Source organism: Chiloscyllium plagiosum, chromosome 12, assembly GCF_004010195.1.
Source record: "Chiloscyllium plagiosum isolate BGI_BamShark_2017 chromosome 12, ASM401019v2, whole genome shotgun sequence".
Classification (NCBI taxonomy): domain Eukaryota; kingdom Metazoa; phylum Chordata; class Chondrichthyes; order Orectolobiformes; family Hemiscylliidae; genus Chiloscyllium; species Chiloscyllium plagiosum.
The window spans coordinates 49,003,191-49,023,635 of NC_057721.1; the positions used below are offsets into that span (position 1 = coordinate 49,003,191).

The following is a 20,445-nucleotide window of genomic DNA, read 5'->3' on the forward strand; positions in this document are numbered from 1 at the left end:
AAAAAGTGTGGCGCTGGAAAAGTACAGCTAGTCAGGCAGTATCAGAGGAGCAGGAGAGGTGACACCTCAAGAATAAGCTCTTCATCAGGATTGGGGTGGGGGGGGTTCAAGGTGGAGAGATAAATGGGAGGCGGCTGGAAGGTAGCTGGGAATGAGCTAGGTACACAAAGGTGGGGGGTAATGGTGATAGGCTGGAGTAGAGGATAGAGCAGATAAGTGGGAAGGAAGATGGGCAGGTAGGACAGTTCAAGAAAGGTGACGCCGAGTTGGAGGGTTGGATTTGGGATAAGATGGGGGAGGGGAGATGAGGAAACTAGTGAAATCGATACTGAAAGTGTGCCCTGTGGCCGAACACTTCAACTCGCCCTCTCACTCCGCCAAAGACATGCAAATCTGGGAGGTAATATTGTGGCCGTACAAGACATTGGTTCGGCCACCTTTGCAATATTGCGCATAATTCTGGTCTTTCCTATCAGGAGGATATTGTGAAACTTGAAAGGATTCAGAAAAGATTTACAAGGATGTTGCCAGGGTTGGAGGGTTTGAAGTCTAGGGAGAAGCTGAATAGGCTGGGGTTATTTTCCCGAAAGTGGAGGCCGAAGAGTGAGGGAGTCCAGAACTAGAGGGCATAGCTTTAGGATGAGCGGGGAAAGAAACAAAAAGACACACCTGAGGGGCAATTTATTCACACAGAGGGTGGTGCATATATGGAATGAGCTGCCAGAGGAAGTGGTGGAGGCTGGTACAACTGCAGCATTTAAAAGGCATCTGGATGAGTATATGAATAGGAAGGGTTTAGAGGGATGTGGGCCAAGTGCTGGCAAATGGGACTAGATTAGGTTAAAGGTAGCCTATCAGCATGGACGATTTGCACCAAAAAGGGTCTGTTGCCGTGCTGTACACCTGTATGGCACTTGGTGTGGCACTGTGGTTAGCACTGCTGCCTCAACACCAGGGACCTAGGTTCAATTCCAGCCTTGGGCGACTGTCTCTGTGGAGTTTGCACATTCTCCCAGCGTCTGCGTGGGTTTCCTCCAGATGCTCTGGTTTCGTCCCACAATCCAAAGATGTGCAGGTTAGGTGAATTGGCCATGCTAAATTGCCCATAGTGTTAGGTGCATTAGTCAGAGGGAAGAGTACAGTAGTACTCTTCGGAGGGTCGGTGTGGATTTGTTGGGACGAAGGGTCTGTTTCCACACTGTAGGGTATCTAATCTAAAAAAAAAGTCCTGGACCCCCTCAACTGCCAAATTCTAGCCACTCGATACCTGGAGGAAGAACGCCTCATCTTTTGCCTTGGGAACCTCCAACTGCATGGGAACAATGTCGATTTCACGAGTTTCCTCATCTCTCCTTCCCCCACCTTATCCCACAGCCAACCCTTCAACTCAGCACCTGTCCATCTTCTTTGCCAATTTGTTCCACCCTCCACTCTGACCTACCACTATCAGCTCACAATCCACCTTCATCTACCTATTGCATTCCCAGCTACACCACCCCCCCAGCCCCAACACCCTCCCATTTCATCCCCTTTGCCCCCACATCCCCCCATATTCCTGATGAAGAGTTTATGCTCGAAATGTCGACTCTCCTGCTCCTCGGATGCTGCCTGACTGGGACTGGCTGCGCTTTTCCAGCACCACACTTTTTGACAAAGATACACAGACTATATATACAAAACTGAATCTCCTTTGCTTTATCATCTGAAGGAGAAAGATACTCCGAAACTTCATCTGCCTTCAAGCTCGCTATTAAGCATTTATGTGCAATGATGTGCTGGAACCATTCCATTATTCAATATGGAAGTACAAAGTAATGCAACTTCGTAGCTTGGTCATGATGTATGAAAAATAAATTACAGTGCAGAAGATGTATGAAAAATAAGTTATGGTGCAGAAGTCGACTTATAGGAGAACAAATAAAAGTGAAATATTGACTTATGCTCCTGACATGTACTAAAACAAATGAAATTCCATATAATTTGATGAACAGCATGGAAAAAGGTTAACATTTCTACATTATATTTCATGAATATGAACACAGTAGTGAAATGTAGGAAACATGCAGTCCATTTGTACATTGCAAGTTCTCACATTCTAGCAATGTAACAATAACAAGGTAATCTGTTTTATAACACTGATTTAGGAATAAAAACCGGGCAGGACACCTTTAATAGTCCTCCGACTCTTCTTCATTACCCAGGGATCTTTCACATCCATCTGAGGTGCCAAACAATGCCTTGGTTTCATGACTAACCCAAATGATATAGACCTTTTAGCATTGCAGTGTTCCACAATAGCATTAATCTAGATCTTGTTCTCAAACCTCAAGTGGGAACTTTGAAACCCCAACCTCCTAATCCAGAAGAGTGAGCTACAACTGACACCAAATAAATTAGTATTTAAAAGTTGCAGTCTTGTACAGAAGCAGTACAGTTATAGAAAACATTTGTGGGGGAGGGGGAGGGGGAAGGGGAGGGGATTTCAGGAAAACCTGCTCAAGTGTAGTTTCAGCATTCTAATCAAATTATCTATTCTATGTCACCCTCACCTAAAATTACAGTTCTCATTTTCTGCGCCACAGAAACTTTGCGATCTTTCTATATTTTGCTTTATTAATTCATGGGGTCATCACTACCTCAATGAGCATTCATTGCCCATTCTTAATTGCCCTCTGGATAAGAGTCAACCACTTTGCCATCGGTCAGGAGTCACATGCAGGCCTGACCAGGTAAGGATGGTAATTTCCTTCCCCAAGGACATTCGTGAACCAGATGGATTTTTCCAACAATTGGCGATGGTTCATGGTCAGCATTAGACCCCTAATTTCAGATTTCTATTCAACTCAAATTTCATCATTTGCCATGGTAGGATTTAAACCAGACCTCTAGAACATTACTGAAGTCTCTGGATTAACAGTCCAGCAATAATACCACTAGGCAATTGTCTTCCCTTGTGAAGACTATAGTGAGGCTACAGTTGAGATTAGAATTCAAACAGATGAAAATAAGTTACATGACATTTCATTTTGCAATTGCTAGAAGATGTGCATCATCATGCTCACCTGACACCGCAGAAGCATTCGTTGGAGTTGATGCAGGAGTCTGATTCCGAATGTGAGGAGGGATAAGGATTGATGCCAGTGCTGGGTTGCTCGACAGTTCTGCAAAATCAATTAAGATGTCTAGAGTATTTTATTCACTAACTATTCAGAATTTCTGTAGAAGACCACTGAAGTGCTGACAGAGCTTTCTATTACACAGTAGAATTTTACATCATCCTTTGCTCTGCCCATCAGTTGCAATAAGTGTTAATCAGAAAATGCCCATCTGCAAATGAATCAATTTATCATCATTTGCAGTGCCTTCAGAGTTCCAGTTATGCAAAGAAACTCTACTGACATGCATCAACTTGTATTCTACTTTCATTCTTTCTACTCAATCCTTGACTGAAATGATGACAGCTAATAAGATGTAACAGACCTAGCATTGTTCTCTAAAATTTCCAGGGGGTTTCATTTTCTTGTGACAGACAGCCAGTGATCAAATTTGCTCTCTAGGTGAAACAAAATACCACTAAACACAAGCATAAATATTGGACACCATAGATACAGAAGCACTGGCTTATTGTAGGGGTGCAATCTCCAGTACCTTATCCAAACTGACATGAAAAACATGAGCTAAATCAATTAAATCCAATAGATGGCTCAGTCTATGCATGGTCACGTCCTGCAAAGATTACAATAGTTTGTGATAACTATATAGTAAATTATTCCTTCCCAACTGGTAATGAGACCAATTGCGTGCTCCATTGTCAATCCATGTCAAATGAAACAAAAATCACACTGAATTGAACCTAAGATTTTTGTGGACTCTAACTTTCAGACAGAATGGATACAATTACTGTAACGGGGGAGCCCACCTTATAAACTTCAGACAATGATAAGCATTTTTGCACTGACTGAGGTTAAAAATGCTGGACAACGCACTTCAATATACTGGAAAGCCTAGGACAGGAAGGCAGATTTTAAACAGTTAGAAATGTTTAAGTTACATTCTGGAACTTCAAATGCCTGCAGTCAATGATGGTGAAGACAACAGAAACAAAAAGGTACAGGAAAAGCTCAGGAGATGGGGGAAGGGTGGTGGGCAAATTAGAAGGGAAGAGAATCTTTAACACTGACTGATGTGGCGTAAGAGCCATGAAGTAGAGTTTGGTTAAAGATACAGTGGTGACGTGCTGAATGGCTCCACAGGCAATATGGAAGTAAGGAAGTTGGGTGGAGATAAATTAGTGAAAATCAAGCCATAAAAGGTGATCAAAACATGAAGTAAAAGTTTCAACATTGTGGGAGGAAATTAGTAGAAATAGAGGTGAAACAAAAACAAAAAACAATTCTGGGGACAGGTGAGCTCATGATCAAGAACTATGGTAAGCTTCTGCATTTTGGGCTTGAGTCTATGGTGGCAATAAAGAGTGGTAGATGTTCAGAGGACAGGGACCTGTAGGTACTTTTATTTTGCTGACATTGAATTGGTGCAAGTTAACTTAATCATAGAGTCATAGAGATCTACAGCATGGAAACAGACCCTTCGGTCCAACCCGTCCATGCCGACCAGATATCCCAACCCAATCTAGTCCCACCTGCCAGCACCCGGCCCATATCCCTCCAAACCCTTCCAATTCATATACCCATCCAAATGCCTCTTAACTGTTGCAATTGTACTAGCCTCCACCACATCCTCTGGCAGCTCATTCCATACACATACCAAGATATAAAAGTAATTTGAAACAGTCAACTAATGACACATTACATAGCTGGATTGCATCTCAACACAAAAGATGACTGCAAGGTTTTAAGTAAACTTCCCCGGTTATACACTGCAAATTAAAGAAACATGAAATCAAAATTGGAGGTTTTGCACAACAGGAAAAACTACTGAAGATGGCACAATGTTTATTATCCAATAGGTAGGATAACAATGGGATGAAATTAATTCAATGGAGGTAAACTGCAAAGAGATATTTTATAAAAGTGAGTATTTGCAGAGTCACAGGTAGCAGAAGAATGCAACTGAACTATGTTATTGATGTGGTCAGCAAAGTTTTGGAAAGAATTCTGAGGGAGAACATTTATGAGTATTTGGAAAAGCACAGCGTGATTAAAGGCAGTCAGCAAGGCTTTGAGAGAGGCAGGTCATGCCTCACAAATTTTATTGAGTTCTTTGAGGTAACAAGACAGGTCGACGAAGGTAGAGTAGTGGATGTGGTGTATAAGGACTTCAGCAAGGCATTTGAGAAGGTTTGCCATGGTATGCTCATTCAAAGACAGGAGGTATGGGATACAGGGAGATTTGGCTATCTGGATTCAGAACCGGTTGGCTGACAGAAGGCAGAGAATGGTTGTCGATGGAAAGTATTCTGCCTGGAGGTCAGTATTGAGTGGGGTCCGGCAGGGCTCTGTTCTCGGGCCTTTGCTCTTTGTAGTTTTTATAAATGACTTGGATGAGGAGGTTGAGGGATGGATTAGTAAATTTGCAGATGACACAAAGGTTGGAGATGCCATTGATAGTATCGAGGGCTATTGCAGGCTGCAGCTTGACATAGACAGGATGTAGAGGTGGGCTGAGAAATGGCAAATGGAGTTCAACCTGGATAAATGCAAAGTGATGCATTTTGGAAGATCAAACTTGAATGCTGAATACAGGATTAAAGGCAGGATTCTTGGCAGTGTGGAGGAACAGAGGGATCTTGGTGTGCAAGTACATAGATCCCTCAAAGTTGCCACCCAAGTGGATAGGGTTGTTAAGAAAGCATATGGTGTTTTGGCTTTCATTAACAGGGGGATCGAGTTCAAGAGCCACGAGGTTTTGCTACAGCTCTACTAGTCCCTGGTGAGACCACACTTGGGATATTGTGTCCAGTTTTGGTCACCCTACTATAGGAAAGATGCGGAGGCTTTGGCGAGAGTGCAAAGAAGGTTCATCAGGATGCTGCCTGGACTGGAGGGCTTGCCTTATGAAGAAAGGTTGACTAAGCTCAGACTTTTCTCTCTGGAGAGGCGGAGGAAGAAAGGTGACCTGATCGAGGTATACAAGGTAATGAGAGGCATGGATAGAGTCAATAGCCAGACACTTTTCCCCAGGGCAGGATTGACTGGCACGAAGGGTCATAGTTTTAAGGTATTAGGAGAAAGGTATAGAGGGGAAGTCAGAGGTAGGTTCTTTACGCAGACAGTTGTGAATGCATGGAATGCTTTGTCAGCAGTGATGGTGGAAGCAGAGTCATTAGGGACATTTAAGCGACTGCTGCACATACACATGGATAGCAGGGTGGGTAGGTTATGCTATTTTATTTCACATTAGGATCAATCCTTGGCACAATACTGTGGGCCAAAGGGCCTGTTCTAGGTTGAGGACTTTAACTGATTGGTTCAGTGCTATTCAATTTTAAAGCTCGTGAACTGTATTTTTCAATATCAAGTGTTTCATCCAGCTTTCTTCTCACCCTGAGACACTGCATCTTTTGAAGAAAATGTGCGTAAACATTTGTAGCAACAGAAGGTACTAACCTCGAGGAGACAAGGCAGAATAAATGTGCTTTGGGTTGCTTTAGCAACACACTGTCATAGATACAGTGGGCCAACGAATGGCTTCTTGTGTGTAAACATATATGGTTCCACAGTAGGCTGGGATAGGATTTCGAAGGCAGTCTGGCACTTCAGTTAAGTAGTCATTATTAATAATACAAGTCTCAACAGGGAATAATCGCCAGAGGTACTGCAGTTGATTCCAACCTAAGCAGCACAGTAAATGCATGTTTGGGTCTGGCACATTAGCTCTTTCTAAACTTTTAATCTTGGAAAGCAGTACATGAATTAGTACAGATGCAAACTTTGAGGTTGCCTGGGCAGTTATTAATCAGTTGGAAACAATATTTGCTTCTTTGGATGTCTCCAGACAGCAGAATTTCCAGAAACTGACCAGCACTCATCTATATGCCTGTTGAAGGGCTTTTGCCCGAAACGTCGATTCGCTTCCTCCTTGGATGCTGCCTGACCTGCTGTGCTGTTCCAGCACCACACTTAACTCTAATCTCCAGCATCTGCAGTCCTCACTTTTGCCCTGCACGGATCTATAGTCATTCCTGGTCATTCTGCAACTTTAAATCAGTCTGGCTGATAGTGAAACAGATCCCTCAAAGGGCACAATGTCACAGAGGCAAAAGCAATGATAAAAATGGTTTTTCCCCTACCAATGGACGATCATTGCTTGCCTCCTGGATCTACTGAAGACAGCACCATTTTTAATAAGGCATGGCACTATTGTTTTTCATCAAGAATGGACAGGAGAACCTTCCCAGGCTATAAGTGGATTCTGATGTATCAGTAGCAGGTTGAATTTGCAGGAGATCACTTAGTTTTTAAAATGTCACTGTCATTTTTTGGTTATAAACCACTTCCTTACCTTGAGTAGTGAAATTAAACAGTAATGGTTTCTCACGTCCATTTGGTAACTTGACATTTGGGTCCCGTAATTCATCGAAGAATGTATGTGCACATGCCTCTAGAGGCGTCAGACGGGCGGTTGGTGTATATTCAAGCAGACGGCTACACAATGCAATGGCTTCCGGAGGAGTGCGGGGTCGGAAGACCTGCAAAAAATAAAGTGCTTAATAATTTAAAAATTAGTAACCGAAAAGATGACACAAATGGCTTCACTGGCTCAGTGGCACCACCACTGTCCAAATTTGAAGATGTCTGGAGCAAGCGCAATGCTAATGAAGAATGCATAATTTATGCCAAGTTCAGAATTAGATGTTTCAGCAAGAACAGAGAATATAGTAAAAGAGGGGGAGGTGTGACACTGTTAGTCAAGCACAGTATTACTGCGATAGAAAAAACGTTTGAGTACTCGTCTGCGGAGGTTAGAAACAAGAAAGGAGAGGTCACCCTGTTGGGAGTTTTCTGTAGGCCTCTGAATAGGTGTGAGAGTAACAGGATAGTTATTATGGGGGAGCTTTAACTTTCCAAGTATTGACTGGAAATACCATAGTTCTAGTACTTTAGATGGGTCCGTTTTTGTCCAATGTGTTTCCTGACACAGTATGTAGACAAGCCAATAAGAGGCGAGGGCACATTGGATTTGGTACTGGGTAATGAACCAGACTAGGTGCCAGATTTGGAGGTAGGTGAGCTCTTTGGTGATAGTGACCACAATTCAGTTATATTTACTTTAGCGATGGAAAGGGATAGGTATATATCACAGGGCAAGAGTTATTGCTGGGGGAAAGGTAATTAGGATGCAATTAGGTAAGATTTAGGATGCATAGTATGGGGAAGGAAACTGCAGGCGATGGGCACAATTGAAGTGTGGAGCTTATTCAAGAAAAAGCTAGTGTGCGTCATTGATAAGTATGTACCTCTCAGGCAGGGAGGAAGTGGTCGAGCAAGGGAGCCATGGTTTAACTGTAGAAGTTGAATCTCTTTTCAAGAGAAGGCTTATGTTAGGACAAGATGTGAAGGCTCAGCTAGGGCACTTGAGAATTACAAGTTAACCAGGAAATACCTAAAGAAAGAACTAAGAAGAGCCAGGAGGGGACATGAGAAGTTGTTGATCAAGGAAAGCCCTAAAGCTTTCTATAAGTAGATCAGGAATAAAACAATGTCTAGAGAAAGATTAGGGCCAATCAAGGACAGTAGTGGGATGTTGCACGTGAGTCCAAGGAGATAGGTGAAGTGCCAAATAATAGGTTCCATCAGTATTCACACTGGAAAAATATAATGTTGTCATGGAGCATTATGTTATGCAGGCGACTAGACCAAATGGGATTGAGGCCCATAAGGAGGAGTTGTTAGCGATTTTCACACTTTCCAGAATTGCTAAGTCCCCTGGGCCGGATGGATTTATCCTAGGATTCTGTGGGAAGTTAAGGAGGGGATTGCCGAGACTTTGGGTTTGATTTCTTTGCCATCATTGTCTACATGAATACTGCCAGAAGACTGGAGGATAGCACATGATAGCCCCTTGTTCAAGAAGGAGAGTAGAGACAATCATGGTAATTATCAACCAGTGAGCCTTACTTTGGTTGTGGATTAAGTGTTGGAAAAGGTTAGAAGAGATCAAATTTATCATCGAGAAAGGAATAAGTTAATTAGGGATAGTCAACACGATTTTGAAGGGTAGATCATGCCTCACGAACTTGAGTTCTTTGAGATGGTGACCAAACAGGTCGATGGGGGTAAAGCGGTTGATGTGGTGTATATGGATTTCAGTAAGGCATTTGATAAGGTTCTCCATGGTAAGCTATTGCACAAAAAAACGGAGCAAGGGATTGAGGGTTTGGATGAGAAACTGGCTAGCTGAAAGACGACAGGTGGTGTTAGCTTTTATTGATAGAGGGATCGAGTTTTGGAGCTGCAAGATCATGCTACAGCTATACAAAACTCTGGTGTGGCTGCACGAGGAATATTGTGTACAGTTCTGGTCACTGCATTATAGTAAGGACATGGAAGCTTTGGAAGGGCTCAGAGGAGATTTACCAGGATGTTGCCTGTTATGGAGGGAAGGTCTTATGAGGAAAGGCTGAGAGACTTGAGATTGTTTGCGTTAGAGAAAAGAAGGTTGAGAAGTGACTGATTATCTTACATGTCTCAATTAAGAGTGTTAGATAGGGTGGGCAGACAGTGTCTTTTTCCTCGATTATGATGGCTAGTACAAGGGGACATAGCTTTAAATTGAAGAGTGATAGATACAGGACAGATTTCAGAAGTAGTTTTTTTACTCAGTAATAGGGGCGTGGATTGCACTGCCTGCAACAGTAGTAGACTCGCCAACTTTATTGGCATTTAAATGGTCATTGGATAAACATATGGCTGAAAATGGAATAGTGTAGAATAGATGGGCTTTAGATTGTTGTGCCAACCTGTGGAACCATCAAGAGCCGAAGGGCCTGTACTGCACTGTCATGTTCTATGTTCATTGCAGTACTGGAGGAGTGCTGCACTATTGGTTACATCTTACTCAAAAGAGCCATTCAAGGTCCTTCTCAAGCAGATATGAAAATTCTCAGAATAGCAGAACTCTCTTGGTATAATCTAAATTTCTCCAAAAATTAGCAAGATCATTAGGTCTTGGGTTTTATCAGAAAGGGATAGAATTAAAAAGTAGGAAATTTAGGCTAAACCTGTATTAAAATTTTGTTAGTTCACACTTAAGAATACTGCACGTGGTTCTGATTGTTGTTATGTTATTGAAATGATAGAGGATGCAGAAGTTTTACATGATACCCAAAATGCATGCATCTATATATCAGGAAAGGATTGAGACACTGGATTTCTTCCTTGCGGAGAAGAGGCTGAGGCACAGCAGCCCTTTTGCCCGAAATGTCGATTTTCCTGCTCCTCGGATACTGCCTGACCTGCTGTGCTTTTCCAGCACTACTCTAATCTAGACTCTGGTTTCCAGCATCTGCAGTCCTTGTTTCTACCTAGGAGAGGCTGAGGGGCAATCTAATCAGAGTTCTATAAAATTAAATATTTTGATAAATGGATGCAGAGAGTTTTGTTTTTGGTACAGAGGTGCATAAATTAGAGCCATGAATATAAAAGAGTCACTGAGAAATCTAACAGTGCATTCAGAAGAAACTGCTTGACCCAAAGATGGCGAGAATGCACAACTAAATGTCAGATAGTATAGATGTAGACAATGACCATTTTCAACAGGAGACAATCTAATCATCACCCTCTGACATTCAATGGTGTTATCATCACTGATTCCCTCAACTATCAAAATCCTAGGGGTTACCACTAACCAGAAATTGAACTGACTCGCCACAAATTACAAGAACAGGTCAGAGGCTAGGAATACAATGGCAAGCAAGTCACCTTCTGAGTCCTGCAAGTCTGTTCACCATCAACAAGGCACAAGTTAGGTGATGGACCACTCTTTTGTCTGAATGGATACAGCTCCAATAGCACAAGAGGCTTGACACCATCCAGATCAAACCAGCCTGCCTGACTGGCACCACATCCACAAGCAGCCACTCCCTTGACTACAGAGGACGTTCAGTAACAGCAGTATGTACTACCCACAAAATGCACTGCAGCAATTTGCCAAAGATCTTCCAACAGCACCATTCAAACTCATGGCCAGTACCATCTAGAAGGACAAGGGCAGCAAATACATGGAACACTACCACCTGCAACTTCCCCTCCAAGTCACTCATCATTCTGACTTGGAGATATATTGCTGTTGCTGGGTCAAAATCCTGGAACTCGCTCCCAGAGGGTATTGTGGATCAATCTACTGCACATGGACTGCAGCAGTTTAAGAAGCCAACTCATCAACATCTTCTCAAGGGCTTAAAAGCAACCATTATTCCTGACATGATCTGGTTGGGCCAAAATGGCTTGTTTCCTGTGCACATTTCTTTTTGTGTAGGATTATTTAGGATAAGAACGCCAAAATGAAATGTTACTAGCATCGTATGAATAAGTTAATGTAGCTTTGTTTTTCTGATATGAATGAATATGTTTAAATCAAGTGTGGCAGACTGACAACTCACCTTGAACAGACACACTCCCCACTACTAATGCACTTTGCAGCATAAACAACAAGATGCAAAACAATACCTCACCAAGATTCCTTTGGCAGCAAATTCCAAATTCACAAATACTACCGCCCAGTAGGACAAAGACTGCAGGCACATCGGAACACGACTTGCAAGTTTCTCCCCAGAATTCTTTCATTACCAATCGATTAAACCTTTCTTTCTTAACTGCACCATGGTGGTATCTCCATTGCAAATACTGTGGCATTTCAATAACACGGCTCACCATTTGTTGCTCAAAAACAGTTAGGTTTGGGCAATAAATCCTGGTTTTGTTAATGATATCCACATCCCATGATCAATTAACACATCAAAAATTTGTACTATATTGTCTTTCAAGAATACCTCCAGCTTGCATCAACACATTTTTGCGGAAAGTCAAGATCAGTTGAGAAAACTTACAAGTTCATTGACAAGCTACTTCAGATTCCATGTTCTTAGTATGAATATGTCAAGCATCTGACAAGTGACTTAACATTTAATCACAGGTATAGTCTTCTTCATCCCAATTACGATCAACTTCCACATACAAATGAACAGCTGTACAGGTTAGCTGGTGAAGACACTTGAGTGATATTTCTGGTAGGTTTTGCATAAACATAATACACATTCCTGATGAAGGGCTTTTGTCCGAAATGTCAATTCTCCTGCTCCTCGAATGCTGTCTGACGTGCTGTGCAACTTTGCCTGGTTCCATTATTACCTTAGTAAACCTACCATAACTTTCCTTGCTGTAACTGCACTGCTTTCTCTGCAGTCCATCAAGGATCAATCCTTGGACTCATTTATTTTTTATTTGCAAGCTGTGATTTGGTGACAACACCCAATAACAGTTGTTGTGCATATATGCTGATGACAACCAGCTCTGACACAAAGTCCCCACTGTATTAAAACTTGCTCAAAATAAATGCAGGGAATATGAATGTCATTGTTTGCAGCCCCAAACTATATTCCCTAGCACCTTGCAATACTTGACAACGTTAAAGGCACTGCATTAATGCAAGCTGTTATGATCCTAGACCACATCGCGAAATTTTACAATATCAGTAACTTGTAGGACCAGTAACATTGTCCTAAAAACAGTGCACCCAACTCCAGCTCCTCGAAAACCGCATTAGCGAACTGGACGAACTTCGGATCATTCGGGAAGCGGAGGGGATTACCGAGAGGAGTTACAGGGAGGTAGTCACACCTCAGCTAAAAGAAGGTAGATGGGTTACTGTCAGGGGACGAAAAGGGAATGGGTCAGCAGTGCAGGGATCCCTGTGGCAGTTCCCCTCAATAGCAAGTGTATCATTTTGGATACTGTTGGGGTCAACAACTTACCAAGGGTAAGCAATGGGGAACAGGTCTTTGGCACAGAGTCTGTCTCTGTTGCTCAGAAGGGAAGGGGAAAGAAGAGCAGAACATTAGTCATCGGGGAGTCCATAATTAGGGGGATAGATTGTCTCATTCCCACGGAACATCCTGACTCCTGTTTGGTGTGTTGCCTCCCAGGTGTCAGGGTTTGTGATGTCTCTGAGTGTTTTCAGGATCCTTGCGAAGGAGGGGGAACAGCCCCAAGTTGTGGTCCACATAGGCAGGAAGAGAGATGGGCATTTAAAGCAGAAATTCAGGGAGCTAGGGTGGAAGCTTAGAGCTAGAACAAACAGTTATCATCTCTGGTTTGTTGCTCATGCCATGTGCTAGTGAAGCGAGGAGTAGGGAGAGAAAGGTGTTGAACACGTGGCGCAGGAGGGAGGGGTTCTGGATTCCTGGATAATCTATGCTCTTTCTAGGGTAGGTGGGACCTCTACACCTGAACCAGAAGAGTACCAATATTCTGGGGGGATATTTGCTAATGCTCTTCGGGTGGGTTTAAACTAATTCAACAGGGGGATGGGAACAGGAACAGAAATTGTAGTTCAAGTAGATGGGAGGAGGACAGTAATGAAGTCAGAACTAAGATTTCAAGATCACAAGGCACCGGCAGGCAAGAAGTTAGTTTGAAGTGTGTCCACTTAAACGCCAGGAGCATCCGGAATAAGATGGGTTAACTTGCAGCATGGGTTGGTACCTGGGACTTCAATATTGTGGCCATTTCGGAGACATGGGTAGAGAAGGGTCAGGAACGGTTATTGCAGGTTCTGGGATTTAGAGATTTCAGAAAGAATAAATAAAATGGCAAAAGAGGGGATGGTATGGCATTGCTAGTCAAGGACAGTATTATGGTTGCATAAAGGACTTTTGAGGTCTCCTCTACGGAGGTAGTATGGGCTGAGATTAGAAACAGGAAAGGAGAGCTTGCCCTGTTGGAAGTTTTCTATAAGCTTTTGAATAGTTCCAGAGATTAGATTAGATTACTTACAGTGTGGGAACAGGCCCTACGGCCTAACAAGTCCACACCGCCCCACAGAAGCGCAACCCACCCATACCCCTGCATTTACCCCTTACCTAACACTACGGGCACTTGAACTTTCCAAATACTGACGAGGAATACTATAGTTCAAGTACTTTAATTAGGTCAGTTTTTGTTCAATGGGTGCAGGAGGATTTCCTGACAGTATACCGACAGGTCAACAAGGGGTGAAGCCACATTAGATTTGGTACTGGTTAATGAACCCGGCCAGGTGTTGGATTTGGAGGTAGGTGAGCACTTTGGTGATGGTGAACCACAATTTGGTTATGTTTAATTTAGTGATAGAAAAAGATAAGTATATACTGAGGGCAAGATTATTGCTGGGGGAAAGGCAATTACGATGCAGTTAGGCAAGATTTAGGATGCAGAGGCTGGGAAAGGAAACTGCAGGAGATAGGCACAGTTAAATGTGGAGTTATTCAAGAACCAGTTATTGCAGGTCCTTGCTATGTACCGGTCAGGCAGGGAAGTAGTTGTTGAGCGCGGGAGTAGTGATTTACTAAGCAAGTTGAATCTCTTGTCAAGAGGAAGGCGGCGGCTTATGTTAGGATGAGATGTGATGGTTCAGTTAGGGCACTTGAGACTTACAAGTTAGCCAGGAAGGACCTAAAGAGAGAGATAAGAGCCAGGAAGGAACATAAGTAGTCACTGGCGGATAGGATCAAGGAAAACCCTAAGGCTTTCTATAACTATATCAAGAATAAAAGAATCACTAGAGCAAGATTAGGGCCAATCAAGCATAGTAGTGGAAAGTTGTGCGTGAGTCAGAGGAGATAGAGAAAGTGCCAAATGAATACTTTTCATCAGTATTCACACTAGAAAAAGACAAAGACAATGTGGTCAACACCTGGCCGGGTTCATTAACCAGTACCAAATCTAATGTGGCCTCACCCCTTGTTGACCTGTCGGTATACTGTCAGGAAATCCTCCTGCACACATTGAACAAAAACTGACCTAACTAAAGTACTTGAACTATAGTATTCCTCGTCAATATTTGGAAAGTTCAAGTCCCCCATAACAACTACCCTGTTACAATTTTCAGAGACTGCAGGTTTACACAGTACTAATGAATACAAAATTAATACCCATTAAAATGCGGTTTTTGTTGATACAGGTCATCCTGCTATAACACGCATTTTGTCGACATGAATTCGCCGTAATGCAATTGACAAAGTGGGGACACTTTCTAAAGTGTGAACTTTCAAAATATGTGTTGGCTGTAACTCGATTACATTAGAAACAGCACTTAGGTGTTGCCAAAGTGTGATTTTTCTATAATGCAGGGTTGCACAAGAACATAACAGCTGCGTTATAGAAGAATTATCTGTGCAGGGCGAACAGGATATTTCTACTTTAAATTCTTGAATTAGAGGAATTCTGCTAAGGACAAAAGGTTTGAATCCAAGAGGGACTTTGAAGGAATCTCATTAAATGAAGCTCAAGTATTAGGGTACTTGACACTCATGTGAAACCATGTATGACCATCGAATGTTGACAGGATTCAACTTGGCCGCAATGCCCTAATGGTATTCTTGTACGTAGAATGCATTTTAATGTTTGCCTCAATTTTTGAAAGTGTGAGGCATCATGGAAACTAACTGAGCAATGGTAGGATATCAACTGGGCAGAAAAATACAATGATCAAATATAAAACTGGATTTTCTAGAAAGCTAAAAAGCATGTGGAGGTTGAACTACATACAAAGAATAAGAAAACCATACTCCAAGACAATTTCCTAAGCTGAATACCTACATTTAATGCACAAAACACTAAGCAAGTTCAAATGAACATGATACAAACTTATGGTTTAATTTCTAGGTTTCCTTCATTGACATGAATGTAATACAATTGCTCATGCTATCCCCATCAGCATTCAATAATGTGGGTAAAATACATATAAGGACAAATGGCAGAACAAACCTTAAACAAAAGTTTACATGTCATTTCTCATTCTGTGCTTTGAGTTGTGACAGAACTGACAACAATTCAGTAAAATGTCACATCACCAGGGATCTTAGTATATTTATGGAAAATTGTTTTCAAGTTATACTCAACTGCTAGTTTAATAAAAATCATGGATTTGCAAGAATAACCAGATCATATGAAAGCTTTATGCCTCATAAGAGGTAGTTAACTTCATTACTCTCAAGATCACATTACAAAATAATGCCTAGATACATGACGAATTTCCTTGGTCTATTATGAAATATTTAAAACTTAATGAACAATTTATAGCTTTTGGACTTTTATCCAGAAGAGTGCAGTATATTCCCAGTGAACAGAAGACCTCAAATTCAGTGGTGCATATTTTACTGGAACTCACTAACAGCTCGGTGATTAGACCAGATATCAGATTTCACCCCCTATATGTACTATTATATACCAACATGCAGTTGCAGAAGACACTGTGCAAAGATGGTAGTTTGAGACTTAGACAACATTAAATAATACCCATAATAATTTGGTGTCAAATCTGCACATGTTCAATCAAGAAAGGGATTGCTTAAAACAACAATACAAATATTTGAAATTGATAAGAAATAATGAGAATAGCATATATTTATTTTAAAGGTCATGAAGCATCAACACTATTGCAATAGATTAACCACAAAGCAACTCAGAAACAAGCTTTTTGGATGATTTTGAATTATGACGTTACGGACATTATCAGAGTAATCAGGCAATACTTATCAGTAAGACCTGAAGTCTTTCTTCTTTATCTCTCACCACACCCCACTCAATACTGTGGCTACACAAGTGAAATGCTGACGCTGTAGCATGATGCTTTTCTCTGGATCACAACTTTGTTCACTAACTCACTTGTCTTCCTCTGTTCAACTGCTAATGGGCATATTCACATGTCAACTTCCCCTATGCTTGTCTCAGTTTCTCAATGTCTTCCTCAAATAGTCTTTTACTTATTTCTTCTATGCATTCACATGGCAATTAATCAAATAGCAAGTCATCCATTCATACACAATAAGCTGGCATATTCATTCAGCAGTCACTGAAAATTATCTCCTTTTACCAATGAGAACAATTATATAATTATAAAGCATATGTAATCTTTAAGTGGATTCAGTGGTCTCTGGTGGTTTCGGGCACAGTTAGGATTTCATAATCACATTACGGGGCTGACTAAAAAACAATTAACTCCCTAGTACTGGCCCAACTGTGAGAGCTTTCAGTATACTGAACTAAAATTCAAGAAATTGTTTTCAAAAGCTCCATGTGCAATGATCAGCAACTGAAAATCTTTTTAATGAAGTTTCATAGGTTAAGGCCAATTTGGTATTCATTTGAATTTATAATAATAAAACTGCTCAACTGAAAAACATTAAGGAATGCAAATCTGGATCCTTTCCAATTTATCTTTCAAGAATTAATGGCTGAGACACACACATTTGCTGTATCAATATCTGAAACAACACTAATGCTTAATGAAAATTCTCTAAACTGTATCAGGCAAGAAAAGGAACTATCAACTAAATTATATATTATATATTTTAGGTTTATATTACTTGGGAGAAGATTTAAAAAACTATTTATTTTGGGTTAAGAAAGTTTTCATGATAGCTTCTATTGTCAGATTGCCAAATGTCAATAATAGAAATTAGCCCCGACTGGGCTTGCTACCAGTTCTTAGCCTAATAAACAAGGCTGTCAAAATAATATTGTTTTGCTTACCTTAGTCCAAGGATGTGCCTTGATCTGAGGGAATTTGAACTCAGTGTAGTTGGGATTCATCTCTCTGATTTGCTCTCTTGTTGGTGTTCCCAGGACCTAGAAACAAATGTAATAAATCTTATGTATTGTATAATCGGATGAATATTATGCACAAATACAATTCATTAGATGGCACAATTAACAAAGTGAACACTAATGTTCAACATCCTCAAATCTGTTGTATCTAGCATATAAAAGTTGGCCACCAAGATGTAATACTACTGTTGTCTATAGGGAGGTTAGGTTATCAGCTATTCTTTGAAATAAATTCAATCATGTATAAATTGCAAGATCAGAAGGTTGGGATCAAAACAGATTATCTCATTGCCGTTATAGACATGACCGACTGAAACGTATTAAAAGCTCAGCTCCCAATAGAAAAATAAGTTGCTTGCACATGGCACAATTGGATAGAAAATCATTTAAACTATTTTCACAAAGAGTACACCCACATGCATGAAATAAATCACCAATGTTAAACCAATTGAGAACTACCTCAAGGCTTCAAGTAACAAATTAGGAAAAGCTGAATGAAGTAACAGAATATTTTTTTTTATTTTTATAAAGAGTGACAAGCAATGAATGCACCCTGTCAAACTGAATAATCAGATAATTGCAGAAATGCATTGTAATGAGTCATCTTTTCTTTGCTGAAGCAACATATTGCGTAGGTTGCCGAAAAGAGAGAGAGGGTATATAGAGGGGTAAACCAATGAAATGGACCATTTATAAATAAACACACAATACACTGAAGTATTGAGAGAAATGGAATTATACCTTTATAATTTCTACCAGCTGATCAACACCACTGTCACCAGGGAAGATGGGCTGTCCTAGCAATAGCTCTGCTAACACACAGCCAGCTGACCATACATCTACAAAATCAACATAAGCAGTTAATTTTTACAGCATTACTGCAACAGCATTTTTTTGTTTAAAACGTGATCACGATCAGTTTTAGATTCACTCTGAAATTTAATGCTAAATTGATATCAGTTCGATCCTTTCATAAATTTACTATTCCAGATAGTATTAACAGTGGAGAACAATTAAGAATTAAGCAGTTCTGTTATATTAAACTTAGAATAATGACAAGATCTAGAGGGGAAAAATGTGATGGTGTTTCACTCTTTTCCAAAGCAATGACAGAGATTCACACTCCAAAGTCACCATCTGAAAACTAGATCCAAAATAAGTTAATCTAAAAACATGGTTTATTTTCTTGCCACATAACATTTCAGATCTCTTTCTCTCTATGTCACGCAGTCATCAACTAGCAGAAATGATCTAATTTGGCACCATTTATGACACTTATGCAGAGCTACCAGGTTAGTAAACACTCTAGTGGAGAAGTTTGCAGCAGTACCTAACTCCCATATTATTTTTAAAAGATGGATAATCAGCACTAGATCGATTCTGGGTCCAATTTGAGATCCTTTTCTCATTGTATTGATAGGGCCAGTCTAGGATACAGCAGACTGTTCCCTTTCGCTTGTAACATTATTCTGCCAAGTAATACAAAAAAATTGAAATGATCAGTTTTTCCAACTTCTGGAGATGAAGAAAACTATAGAACTTTAATTTCCAAAAAGACTCAACACTCAAGGGAAACAATGCAAGAAATTCAATTCTGTTGAGCTAAACAGTTAAACTTGGCTGCTTCATATTTGCACCTGTATGAGGAGCGGCAAATGGAACTTAATTTGGATAGATGTGAGGTATTGCATTTTGGTCAAACAGACAAGGGCAGGATTTACACCGTTAATGGTAGTATTGTCGAACAAAGAGATCTAGATAGTCAGGTACATAATTCTTTGAAACTTGCATCACAGGCAGACACGGTGTCTAAGGCAACATTAGGCATGCTCACTTTCATTGCTTAGACCACTGAATAGAAGAGTTGGGATGCCACGTTAAGGTTGCACAGGACATTGGTGAGGCCACTTTTGGAGTACTGTGTATGGTTCTGGTCACCTTGGTCTAGGAAGATTATTATTAAATTGGAGAGGGTTCAGAAAAGATTGACCAACATGTTGCCAGGACTGGAGAGTTTGAATTTACATAGATAGACAGGAAAGATTGGGATTCATTTCCTCCACTGGAGCACAGGATGTTGAGAATGACCTTATAGAAATTTATTAAATCATTAAGTGCATTGATAAGCTGAATAGCAAAGGTCCTTTCCCTAGGGTAGGGGAGCTCATATGTTTGAAATGAGAGGAGAAAGAGGAAAGTGGCAACTCCTCTCCAACTCCTCCCCCACCATCAGTGGGGCCCGTATGTATAAATCTTTGAGAGAAAGTGAGGGCTGCAGATGCTGGAGATCAGAGCTGAAAATGTGTTGCTGGAAAAGCACAGGTCAGGCAGCATCCAAGGAACAGGAGAATCGACATTTCGGGCATAAGCCCTTCTTCAGGGAATGAGGAAAGTGTGTCCAGCAGGCTAAGGTAAAAGGTAGGGAGGAGGGACTTGGGGGAGAGCCTTTGGAAATGCGATAGGTGGAGGAGGTCAAGGTGAGGGTGATAGGCCGGAGTGGGGTGGGGTGGGGGCGGAGAGGTCAGGAAGAAGATTGCAGGTTAGGAAGGCGGTGCTGAGTTCGAGGGATTTGACTGAGACAAGGTGGGGGGGGGGGAAATGAGGGAGCTGGAGAAATCTACATTCATCCTGTGTGGTTGGAGGGTTCCTAGGCGGAAGATGAGGCGCTCTTCCTCCA

General features: G+C 41.2%; 1 protein-coding gene across 1 annotated transcript in view; it reads right to left on the minus strand.

The window, feature by feature from the left end:
• Positions 1–20,445, minus strand: part of gsk3ba (glycogen synthase kinase 3 beta, genome duplicate a) — a 189,022-nt gene that overhangs the window by 11,027 nt on the left and 157,550 nt on the right. Inside the window, exons 7-10 of the mRNA XM_043701008.1 lie at positions 18,510–18,607; positions 17,694–17,789; positions 7,465–7,651; positions 3,063–3,161 (exon numbers count right to left, since the gene is read on the minus strand). Of these exons, the coding sequence (XP_043556943.1) occupies positions 3,063–3,161; positions 7,465–7,651; positions 17,694–17,789; positions 18,510–18,607 (480 nt within the window). The remainder of the gene's footprint in view (positions 1–3,062; positions 3,162–7,464; positions 7,652–17,693; positions 17,790–18,509; positions 18,608–20,445) is intronic.